Source organism: Nothoprocta perdicaria, unplaced genomic scaffold, assembly GCF_003342845.1.
Source record: "Nothoprocta perdicaria isolate Ctin4 unplaced genomic scaffold, notPer1 scaffold_6, whole genome shotgun sequence".
Classification (NCBI taxonomy): domain Eukaryota; kingdom Metazoa; phylum Chordata; class Aves; order Tinamiformes; family Tinamidae; genus Nothoprocta; species Nothoprocta perdicaria.
This window is the reverse complement of record NW_020455865.1, coordinates 5,040,789-5,053,293: the sequence shown is the minus strand read 5'-3', so window position 1 is coordinate 5,053,293 and position 12,505 is coordinate 5,040,789. Positions and strand designations below refer to the sequence as shown.

General features: G+C 41.9%; 1 protein-coding gene across 1 annotated transcript; it reads left to right on the top strand.

The window, feature by feature from the left end:
• Nucleotides 1-1,227: 1,227 nt before the first annotated feature.
• On the top strand, nucleotides 1,228-11,945 carry GLE1 (GLE1, RNA export mediator). Its single transcript, XM_026049455.1, has 16 exons — nucleotides 1,228-1,332; nucleotides 1,415-1,630; nucleotides 2,544-2,669; nucleotides 2,894-3,042; nucleotides 3,379-3,439; nucleotides 4,154-4,408; nucleotides 5,156-5,384; nucleotides 5,946-6,061; nucleotides 7,094-7,163; nucleotides 7,520-7,662; nucleotides 8,444-8,634; nucleotides 9,106-9,235; nucleotides 9,553-9,657; nucleotides 10,152-10,234; nucleotides 10,402-10,465; nucleotides 11,106-11,945. Exons 1-16 carry the CDS (start codon nucleotides 1,237-1,239, stop codon nucleotides 11,172-11,174), a joined length of 2,103 nt encoding a protein of 700 aa, XP_025905240.1. The 5' UTR covers nucleotides 1,228-1,236; the 3' UTR covers nucleotides 11,175-11,945.
• The last annotated feature ends 560 nt before the right edge of the window (nucleotides 11,946-12,505 follow it).

The window sequence follows — 12,505 nt, the reverse complement described above, 5'->3', positions numbered from 1 at the left end:
AATACCATTTTTATCTTACAAGCTCTTCCTGGTCTCAGCTCTCAAAACCTGGCAACGGTTTTAGTTGAGCATGTCAATGTTTTTTAGAGGTCTTTTCATTTGCATGCATCTTTCTTCATTTCCATGTTAGGGAGATCATGTTTTCTATGTGTGTGTTTTTGTAATTTGTATTATTTTTTACTATTGTACATTGATATAATGGATGGCGGGAGAGGGTCCACCCACCAGAACTGTGAAGATGAAAATAACTTAAGTGCCTGGGCTCTACACTTACAAAAAATTATCTCCTGACAACCACCCTATTTGTAAACGGTTTTATACTAGCAGCAATGAATGTTATTTGCACTTGATTTTGTATGCTCTAATCCTCAACTTTTGTCTCCACTGTGATCTCCATGCACATTAAAGCTTCTAACTTGCTTTATTCCATCCAAACCAATTTCCCTGATCCTGATTACGCCCGGAACGGAGCCAATACTCTCTGAATTCAGAGGAAAGACTCTGGTTTAATCTCAGTGGGAGTTGAATTGGGGTYGCAGCCGATGCCCTGGGAGCTAAGAGCTTGCGTGAATTGCTGGCCTGGGCTTAAGGCAATTTAAGAGCAGCTTTATTTCTGCTCGATTTCTTTGCTGAAGCAGATCCCACCTTTTACTGGAAACCAGGACACTCATGCGATGTCTCCTTAAAGCCCCTGGGCTCTGCAGCGCCCTGTTCCTTCACCATTCTTCCTAGAGGCAGAAGAATAAACATGACTGGTTTTATTTTCATCTCTTCCATATCCTAGTTATGTGTGATGCAGTTGCGGAGCAGTCTTTGCCATAAGGATTTTCTACATTAATCATTATTTGAGAGTTCTGTTACTTTGTGTGCGGGTGTGGAACACTTTATCATTAAATAAAGGTGCTATGGCGCATTGAGTGATAACGACCTGTCCCTGGTGTAACAGAGTGGGGTTTGCCCTTTCTTGGGAGATCTTGGGACAAGCCGAGAAATCAAAAGGGCGCTGGGGAGGCCGGGGAATCCGCCCGGCGTTTCGGCAGCTTCTCCCTGCGCCAGCGGCCCCGGGGCAGCCCCGAACCCGCGGSCCCTCGCGAGCGGCCCCAGGGCGGCCTCGAACCCGCGGCCTAGCGCTCGGGGCGGGGCCTGGCGCCGCCGCCAGGGGCGGGAAGCGGCCGCGGCGGCCCGGAAGGGGAAGGGCGGCGGGAAGGGGATCCCGCCGGCGGGGCGGGAGCCGCCATGGAGCCGCGGCGGCTGCGCTGGGAGACCCTGGCCGCCCTGCGCACCTCCAGCAAGGGCCAGCTCAGCTACTGCCGCCACTGGCTGCACGACGAGGTGAGCGCGCGCGGCGGCGCTGCCCCGYCGGCCCCGCCGAGCCGCGCGGCGGAGGCCGCTCATCCCCCCGTCTCGCCCCCAGGACGTGCTGGAAGGCTGCATGGCGCCCCTCGTGCTCTCCTCCTACTCCGGATGGGTCCTGGACAAGGTGCTCGGGCAGCCGGCGCAGGAGGCGGCGTCTTCCAGGAGCTCGACGCCCAAGGAGCCGGCGCCGCGAGCGGGCCTGTCCCCGGCGCCCGAGGCGGCCGCCTCCCCCGCCGGCCAGCGCGGCCCCTCGCCGCCCGCGAGCGGCCTGAAGGTAGCGGCGGCCCCGGGCGGCTGCTGAGGGCTGCCGGCCCTTCACCCTGTGGGGAAATGGGCTCGGCTCAAGCGCCTCGCTTGGCCAGCAGGCAACAAAGCCGAACATGTCAGGATCGTGCTGTAGGACTGTCTCACACTAGGCCCAAAGTGAACGACTTTTCATTGCAACTAATAAAAACTTGCCCGTTTTGCACAGCTATGTGGCTTGTTGCCATGGGCCTCGTCCGTACGGGAGAATAAGGCCCCRGGGTAGGATCAGGCCTGTTGGGAARGTCCCTGAGTGCCCCTTGGCTTYCCTCCTGCCTCTTCTCTGGAGCCTTTCAGTGATGTAGGGCCGTTATAGCTCTCCTTTATACAGTAAAATGGAAGGAAAACGGGCAGTGAGCTGTTGGTTTGTGAACGTAGAGGTTAATRCAGCAGGTGAAAAGGAAACTATGCATTTTGCTATGTATTAAATGATATTTTAATTCAGTAACAGTTGTGTTGAACCTAAACAGTGAAATTTTGCATCCTTTTGACCCTGTTTAAACTTAAAAATCTTGTGAGATTAACATCTTAATGAAGCAACAAAGCATGGATAGGATAGAGAGGTTCTTCCCAAGCAATAAATGCAAAGCAGAAACCTCTCCTGGCTTCCCTCAGCCTAACACCCTCACTGAGGTTACGGGGAAGACGTGAAGTCTGGTCTGTCAGGGTTACAGTTGCCTTTGTGAATGCCCCGTAGGTTTTTGGTGCCTCTTTGAGGATGCTGAAATTTTGGAGACTTCCCTAATTGCATATATAACTACTCTTGAAGAGTTGTACAGTGGTTGACTCCTTTGTGCAGTTTAAGTGACTTGATTTACCTGTTTTCCCTTGTGAGTCTGGAGTTATATTCAGTCCCTGATTTTGCTCTTACRCTGACTGTGCAGGGAAACGAAGATCTCGGTCTGGTGGATGCAGATCGGGAAAGCTTTCCCAATATTCCGCCGTCCAAAGTTACAGAAGTTGAAGGCTATATTCGGATGTACGAAGAGATGCACAGGTTGAAAGGAAAGGTAAGAAGGARTGAGAGATTCCTGTATGAATCATAGGAAAGGTATAGAATGAAAGTGTAGCAATGCTCTGGTRGAAATAGCAGGATAGTTGTTTGCTCTCTGTAGCTTAGGACAATCACAGATGGGCTGTGGTGGCACACTTAAGGCTATTTAATTTGTATTTCCTTCTGTGCAAATTCTAGTGTTTATTATATYGTCATTTCTGGTACTTCTGCAATCTACAGGAGGAGCTAAGGCAACGTCAGGAGCAGCAAGAGCAGATGGTGAGGGCAGTGTACGACCTGGCGAGYGAACAGCTGAAGCGCTTTGACGAACTGAAGGAGCTGAAGCAACATCAGGAATTCCAGGATCTGCGGGAAGTAATGGAGAAGAGGTGAGATTAGCTCTAAGATGTGGTAGCCTCAAAATATTTTATGACTCTCTTTTTTAGAGATTAATCAAAATGAGTTGATTCCTGGGCCTGATCATGTATCCTAGTCACTGAGCTCAAAAATTTCATCTGCTGCTTTTCTGCTATTACCTATCCTGTTGCTGGTAGTCTTTCAGAGTAGATCTCTGGCTAATTCTGAGGTCTCAGTGCTTAGAGGAAGTCTGTATTTATCTGACACTTAACATTCCTTTAGTTTATCTTAAAAGTAGCTTGCATATATCTGCATTTTGTTTTCTGCATGTCTCGAGTAATCATTTGCTGTTTTTGTGTGTATGTTAGCTCCAAGGAAGCTCAGGGACAGCAAGAGAAGTTGAAAGAAGAACATCGACACAGAGCAAAGGTCTGAGACTTTTAAGAATGGGGCAAGTGCTTAATGGGAACGGGAAAGACTAATTTATACTTCTGTGTATCTGACATCCCTGGAGCGAGATGTATTTTGTGGTGCTCTCCTAGACACCTCCTGCATCACTGTGGAAATACATTTATGGCACGTGCGTTGTAGGAACACAACAGTGGAGCTTTTATCTTTGCAGTAACAGTTATGTTCAAAGTTTGCCCTTGAAACTAGGGCTTTCCTCTCAGTATGTGACCAGTCAAGATGGTCACAGCATAAGGCTTTGTTCTTTAGAGATTAGTTTACTTTAGAGATTAGTTTTCCTTCATTATTTCTGTAACGATAGACTCTTTTCTGTCTTTTGTAAATGCAGTATTCTGATGTCCTCATGAATTTCCCTACAACTTTGTCTATTTTCTTTGAGAGTTACTATGTGTTTTGTGTTATCCTGGCTTCTAGGCTGTCAGATAGTCCAAGATTTCCTCTGCGTCTGCTTTTCCTCTGCTCTGTGGCTCCATGGATGCTACAGGCTGCAAAATTTGCCATTTATACTGTTGCAGGCTCTCTAGTACTTCTATACTGGGAATTCAAACCAGGACTAGTGAAAAGATTATTATATATTTTCTTTCTATATGCAGTTTTTCTTCATGGAAGTAGGAAAGATCTATAAAACTGCAGTTAATAAAATCTTTTGTTCCTGTTGTGTCTTTCTCTTCCCAGGTGTTAAACCTGAAGCTGCGCGAGGCAGAGCAGCAGAGGCAGCGTCAGGAGGAGCTGGAGCGGCTGCGTAAGGAGGAAGGCCAGGAGAGGCTGCGTCGCCTTTATTCCATCCAGGAGGAGCTGCTGCAGCTGAACCAGCAGATTGACCCCAATTATAAACACAAGGACCTGCCAAGGATCGATTTTTCTGTGTACAGTAATCGTGGCAACCAGATCTGTGGGCTGGTGTCAGGACTCATCCGCACTACTAGTGAGGTGAGGGCTGTTTTTAGCTTTGGTTGTTGTTGCTCCTTAAAGTTTCTTGGAGTTGTCTTCAAAGGTATCTTGTTATGAGGCTGTTACATAAGGAGTTTTCAGATGTGCTTCCTGTAAAGCAGCTAACTTCAAAGGAGAGTTCTTTTCCACTACGCTCTAGTAGTTCCCTTTAAAATGGCTTATAAAAATACATAAGGATTTCTACAGGAGGAAAAATGAATATTAAAATAATGTAAACTATTGATGCTGTAGAGTTCTGTTTGGAGACAGCCATGGAATTAAGGTGGTTTTAAATTGTTCAAGAGAAGTACTGAGTGCTGTGACACTGCTATACTTGGAAGCTTTTCCCAGTAATTGGGTTTCCTTGACAATTCTTCTCTGTGTAAAAATGGAACACAGCACTTAAAAATTAAGAAACTCTAATAAGGTTAATCATCTATCCCAGTGAGTCGCAGCTGTCTCCCTGCAGAGGAGGCAGTCTGGAATTTGCACTGAGGTTCCATTATGTATGTTAAAGGCTGCTACCCATTTTTGTCATCTTACAAGGATTAGCTGTGGACTAAGACCCAATTATCATTTTCTTTGTATATAAATAAATGAGAAAAAGACCTTTTCGCCAAAGATGATAAAATGTATAGTTGGTTCCTGGACTCCCTAAAGGCTAATGCTTTGAAAGCTCTTTGCTTTTACTCTTGGTCTATGGATAGGGCTAAAGGTTTTTATGTTGCCTTTTCTGTTTCGTGACAGAGAGGCTTCCCTACTCAAGCAGATGTGGCCAATACTGAACGAGCACTGCAGGAAATGCGAGGGTTGATATCTAGCATGCAGCAAGAAATTGCTGCAGCTGTGGAAGAAAAAAAGAGGAAAGATGAAGAGGAGCAGAGAGAGAAGCAGAAAGAGTTACTGAAAAAGGAGCAGATGACGATCCAGGCTCCTGTCCCTGCACAGCAATCAGGGGAAAAGCAGCAGAAGGAAGGTAGGTGAAGGTCTCCCTCTTTCTTTTCCATTCCCTCCTTATTTACACACTGTTTTGCTGTTAGGCCAACTACTACTCAAGAATATTATTGTTGTGATGACATAGCTTCTGGTAGCCCACGTTTTTAGCAGAGGCAGCAAAATGGGTATGGGACTGCTGGCAGCAAACTTCATCAAGGAAACTGGTGCAGCATAAATGACTGTTAACTGGAACAAAAGCTGTTCTTCCTAGGCAGTATGCAGCGTGGTAGAATGTGGCTTCTGACAAATGTAGATCGATCTCTGTGGTACCACAACATACAGGGACAGATCACTGAAATAGCTTCTTTTTTGGTCATAATTTAAGTCCAGAAATCCTATGTATATAAGCTGTAGGCTGAAAAACAGGGACTTCTGTATAGCTTACAAAGATATAATTAGTTTATAACCACAATTTTCTAAACTGAATTCTGGAGGGGGGAAAAAAATATGCTTGTAGCTGTTGCTTCTTTGAAACTTTCTTTTAGGCTTTCTAGGGTTCTGGGACTTTCTTAATGTTCTGGCATTTCTTTTTCAATACTAGGACTTCAAGTTAAAGCAGACGAAAGTACCATGCAGTGGTATCAGCAGCTTCAGGATGCTGCTGACCAGTGCATCGCTTCCTTCAGCACAATCAGCAACTGCAAGGACAACCATGAGGTATGAATAAATGGAAATGCTGTTAAGAGTGGTAAATATAACTTGTGGAAGCAGCACAGCTTTCATTAAAAACAGAAGGGTGACATTTCTGACTTACAAACTTTTGTTAATAGTCTGCTCTCTCAAACTGTCAAAATAATAATCAAGTAGAAATGCTTCAACTGTCAAAAAAAATTCTTTAAGAGGGTGAGCATACTTTCCAAAAGGTGCTGTTGAGCACAATTGTATTCTGTTTAGGGGATTTAAAACTGTAGAAGACGAGTGATCTGATTGGGCTGCTATAGAGTCTTGAAAAACAATGGTGTGTGCTACCTTTAGCGAAATACTTTTCAGAACTACTTTGTTTCCCTTTTTTTCATTCATAATTCATCCTTTGTGGGATTTCTTTTTGACAGTTTGGTTTATTGAAGCCTTTGTGTTGACAGAAGAGTGTTAAACAGTGGGTTCTGAACAGGCATTGTCTTATTGTTTCTTATCTTAGTGTTTCTTAGATTAATTTATCATACATTCCACAGCAGAATAATCAGCATTCATTGAAGGCTTGAACATTTATTCAGAATGCAACTAAAACAAAACCTGTTAGATACTGCACATCCAGTCTTATTCTCCTAGCTCATCACATATTTGAAGATGCAGTAGATTTTCCTTGAGGCAAAACTAATTTACCTGTCTCCTTTTATCCTTTTGGAGACTTAAAAATTAGGTGTAAACAGATTTGCAAGAACCTGGCCTCTGCTTGTCTCCAAGAGGGTTTTGTACTCGTTATGTTGCAGGTCTTCAAAGTACAAAAAAATGTTAAATTAACAGTTAGCTATTCCAGAGTGAACATCTAGACCTCAGTTCCATGAGGAATAGACTTTGTGGTTTATTTTGTGTAAGTTTAATTCCTCTAAAGATCAAGCAGGATTTAGGGCTGCATTTTTCTTTTCAGAATTTGGCCCACAAAGGCATGTATTGTCCTTGTGAAAGTCCACCTCTTGGTGAGGACTCTTGTCTATAAAGTTTTCAACAGCATTGTATGTTCTTCTGCAGGTGAAGAAGATTAAAATGGATTTGCAGAAAGCAGCTACCATCCCTGTGAGCCAGATCTCTAGTATAGCAGGTCAGGAAAACGCCAAGAATTGAATCCATTTGAGRTGCAGTTTCCTGTAATCAGTTTAGCAGGACCAATGTAGCCAGTATTTCTGTATTATGCCTGCAACCCTATACTCTAGTATACCTGCAATTCAAGCCTTTGCAGCATAATGTTTGCTTATGGTTTGAAGGTCTGGTGCCTCCCTTGGAGGCATCTTGCTTCGTCRTGATTTAGTTTCTTTGATGAGATGCAGCAAAGAAGCTCTCTGGGTGCCCTGCCCTTCGGGATGTTGGTCTAGCTTTTATGAAGCTGATGTGGTCTGCCTAAGGCTTGGCAGCTGTTTCCTAATTTTCTGTCTCTCTGCGTTTTTGATGTATTCACAGGCTCTCAACTGAGAGAGATATTTGACAAGATCAATAACCTGCTYTCTGGAAAGTCTGTTCAGAGTGGAGGGCGAACTGTATCCGTGACTCAGCATCCACAGGGTCTGGATTTTGTTCATTACAAACTTGCAGAGAAATTTGTGGTGAGTAATTACTCTCTTTATTGGGGTGATGGTATTGTCCTGTCTCTTACTGCTAAGAGCAAAATCACTAGGAATTTAGTTTGCAGGTATTAATAATGCTCATATTGATTAGAGAAAATGTTTTTTGGATAAAGAAATGACAGAACATTTTTTCTCTTCTATGACCCTCTTTCAGCTTTTCTCTCCCTCTGCCCTGCTTCAACTTTTCTAAAGCAGAGCTATTCTAAATGCCAGGGTTATATGATACATATTCTTAAATAGTTAGGTTTCTACTGTTAGTACAAAACTGGTAGTTATTGGCAGAATTGGGGAGGAAAAACATGGCTGTGCTCCAACAAGAAAGCTTCAGTCCCTGATGTGTAAGTTAGCACCTCCCAAAAAAGAAATTGTCGTTGTTTGAACTGTTTTCTTGAAGGTGACACTATTTCTTTCTATTATTTTTTGCTGCCTTTGGACTGTTTAAAACTTACTTGGGCCATGTTCTTGCATTGACAAAAATATATGCAAAAATTAGCTCACAGAATCAAAAAGGGGTTGGTTTGTAAACATTTGAAAATAACTGGAACAAAAAGATCTGTGGAGTCTCATACTTTGTGCCTGTAGTTGTGCCTGAGCAGACATTTATTGACATCCTTCCCCTTGACAGGCTTTATTAGCCTTTCAGTTGGTGGCTATATAATCATGGAGCTTCTACTAGAGGCTAAATAGGAAATTTWAAAAAATTTCTCTGAGAAATGGTTTGAAGGGATAAAGACTGACTTTTCCCTCCCCTTTTCTCCAGAATCAAGGAGAAGAAGAAGTAGCTTCTCACCATGAGGCAGCTTTCCCCATTGCTGTGGTGGCTTCAGGAATCTGGGAAATACACCCTCAAGTCGGAGACCTCATTTTAGCCCATCTACACAAAAAGTGCCCCTACTCTGTGCCATTTTACCCAGCATTCAAAGATGGGACTTCCTTGGAAGATTATCAGAGGTAACTTTCTTAAGAGGGTCCTTTCACATGAACTCTGCAAGGGCAAAGACTGTGTTCTCCTGAGTGAACTCCACTTTTCCCCATCTTTAATTACTTAGGCACAGTGGCATGCTGGCATAGACTGGAGATTTACTCACAAGAGTGCAGCTCCCCTGTGTCCTTCAGCTGGAAGTGGTTTTAGGGGTAATGGATGCTCTTTTATTTTCTCTTCCTTATCCCTGTCAAAGAACAATCCATACCCATAGAAACAGCTTGATTCAAGTTGAAGTGCCCAGTACAGAATCTGAAGATTCTGGTATGATATAAAATAGTGGAATGTATGARCCAGAGTGAGCAACCTTTGCAATAATTCTTGCATGGTTCTGGAGAATTCTTATGTGCAGTATGACTGACAATGTAAGTTGAGAACTTTAGGGACATGAGTGAATATGTTTTGCTTTACTAATACTGGCACATTTCTTTAATGCTTAGGATGCTTGGATATCAAGTTAAGGATTCCAAGATAGAACAGCAGGATAACTTCCTTAAACGGATGTCAGGAATGATTCGTCTTTATGCTGCTATCATTCAACTGCGGTGGCCTTATGGAAACAGACAAGGGGTATGTAATTGTGTAACTTCTTTACTTTTAAATGCATTGTAAACATGATTTGCAGGTGAAGTGTGGTAAACTTAAACCCGCTGACAGCATGCCCACAGGGCAGTGAATGTTACCATTACCAAAAAAGCAATGCAAAAGCTTGCAGGTGTGTCRTGTAGACCTTTACTTCCTTTATATTTTTCATAATAATCAAGTTTTATGTAAGGCTATTGTGAAATAACTTCATGAAAGAAAAAAAAAAAGGATTTTTTCTGTTTTGATAGTAGCCTTTTGCAACTTACAAAACAAGTGACAGGTGGATTTTTGTTCCTTTATAGACCCATCCTCATGGTTTGAACCATGGATGGCGGTGGCTTGCTCAGATGTTGAACATGGAGCCTCTGGCAGATGTGACAGCTACACTTCTGTTTGATTTTCTGGAGGTAAATGATGTCCTAACATGAGCCTGCTTAGCAGCTGCAGAGCACTGAAAAGTGGGCACAAGTAAACAAGGTGACAGGAGGAAATACATATGGGGAAATGAAATCTGAGGTAGTCTAACTTGAACCTGTAAATGTTCCTGTATGTTGTACACTGTATGGAGACTGCAGTGGTCAAGATGGGGAAACAACCACAGTATGTGCTAGCAAATGGTGTTAAGGAAGACTTGTTTTTGAATGGAGGCTGGAGTTGAGAGGAAAAGTAAGGTAAAATTGGTGTAAGTGAGCTTTGTGGAGTCAATAAAAAGATAAGGCCACTGCATTAATAATATTGTAATTTACAGGCTTTGCTTGCTTTATGGTGGGAATAGGTGTGTTTTTAATTTTATCCAGGCATTTTAAAACCTAGGTGGTTGCCATTGAGCAGGTCTGTTGAAGTTGTCTTGCTGCTCTGGGAGCCATTCTGCATCTGGTGTGTGTGGATTTCTCTACCGTAGGTGTGTGGCAACGCCCTCATGAAGCAGTATCAGGTCCAGTTTTGGAAAATGATGTTGCTTATCCGAGAAGACTATTTCCCAAGGTATGATATCTGTTGTGAGGAGAGTGAATGATCTTTTTCTTTCTTATTGCATTTGCTTTTAAGTGTCTCTTCTGCCTTCCCCAGGCTCTGCCATCCCTCCCACCCACCCGTATAAATTAAACCTGAGTTTCTAAGTACCTTTTGGAACATGCTGATCTTTTTTGCAGGATTGAAGCAATTACCAGCTCTGGACAAATGGGCTCCTTAATGCGTTTCAAGCAGTTCTTGGAGGTAAAGCAATTTTTAAAAATCTTCCAAGCTTTGCTTTTTTTTTTTTTTTTTTTTTTTTTTTTTTTTTTTTTTTTTTTCTCTTTGGCGTGTGCCCCATTTCAGTAATGAGGCCAGTACTGCTTGCAGCATACCTGACAGTCCAGACCTGTGACTGTGATGTAACCTTTTTTTTAATGACTTTTTGGCTGTGAGTTCACTTAATCTTGATGGCAATTATTGTATCCTACTTCTCCTACATCTCCTTTCTTTCTGCCTCTTGTGTAATTTTCTCAGTGTGAGCTGRTTGCAGTGAGAGGAGACAAAGATGGAGAAAGATTCTGCTGAGTCATTTCTGTAACAGCTTATTTTCGTCAGAAAATGATGCTTGTTTTCGTGCTCTCCATTCTGGCTAGGGGTAAAACGAAGTWGGCATTTTCAGCTGCTTTTTGTAGCCTTTATGTAACACTGCGTTCTACAGAGATCTCAGAAAAATATTTAGTAATGAAAAAAATCTTTACACTTACATTTTACTGTTTCCATGTTGATCGGTATAGGGATTTCTAGCATAATTTCATATTGTTTGAAATTGCTAATGCTATTTCTAAGATGCATTCTTTTTTTTTTTTTTTTTTCCTTTTCTTTCCTGTCCCTGTCTGGCCAGAAATGTCTTCATCAGAAGGAAATTCCRTTACCGAAGGGCTCTCTGCAACCTTCCTTTTGGAGGTCATAAATCAGTTCAAGTTTCTTCCTCCCCGGGTGTTGGCACTTTCAGACCTGGCTTCTTGTTTATACAGAGGGACAAGACAAAGTTATGTGTATTTAGAGAGAAGGTGAGAGTATGTTCAGTCAATATGTTGGCATTTATTTCATCAAGTTTTAATGTTGGCAGAATATCARTAACTCTTTGTGGAAAATAATTGCAAGTTATCCTTTATTTTTAGACTAGTATAATGTTTTGTACAGTAAATTATGGAAAATAGAAGATTTTTTCCTTCATATATTTAAACATGTGGAAGATGGATTAAATACAGAATTACAATTTCTTTCTCTGTTAGGCTTCAGAATCTAGAGACTCTTTTGGAATGAAATTTTGCTCAGTGTGTTTCTGTTCATGAAAGTGGAAATACCTCAGGGCCTTATGAAGTCTTAAAACAAAAATCAATCTCAGAAACTTACTGGCAAAACTTTATTTTTGTATGTAATGTCTAGTTTTTATAACTYGGTTTACATATATGTTGCAGCAACATCTTAAAGCTACAGAGATTGGTAAAGGTATTTGACCAAAATGTGTGACTGTCACTTCTGTTGAATGTATCTTTGCTCCAAGAGGCAATGTACTTAATTTGAGAAAGATAGATAAGCTATTTTAAAAAGTTCACATGTATAATAACTTTGTGAGGGAAGAGCAGAGTTCCTAAAATTGCAGAAATTSTGCATTCCTTATCCATCATGTGGATGGAAGCTAATAATCCATTTTATTAAATAAAAACTGGGGAAACTGCCCGTGTTCTGTCATTTCTACATTACTCGTGTTCTGCTGTTTGAGGTGGAAATTGTATGTCTGAGTTGCCTAAAATGAAGTACTTAATAGTTTCAGAATGGCTTTCTTACGTAAGGGATTTATTCTTTATCAGTGTTACAACAACATTTTGTGTGTCAATTACTGTAATACTTTTCTACCAGTGGTGAATTATTCTGAAAATAGTTTATTCTAAAAATATGTTTAATGCTAAGTTTGATTTTTAACCTTAGGGTGATGCAGATTGTGTGTGTGTTTGTTTTCTGCAGCTATTAAAGATGGAGGTGAACAAAAATCTGTGGCTCACTGGTGAATACAGAATATAGGTAGTGTGGAGAAGAGGGTGGAGGGAGTTAAATTAAATTTGTGTTTAATTTATGGATGAACTAGCTGTGAACTACTTCGATAGCCCCCAAGACGTAAAAATTGACTTATAGGTTCTAGAAGTCAGTTCTCATAGGTTCTAGAAGTCAGTTCTCATTTTAGAAAAAAAACAGAATCTCTTGCAAGTTAGAATTATATTTGCTATCTATTTATTTGTT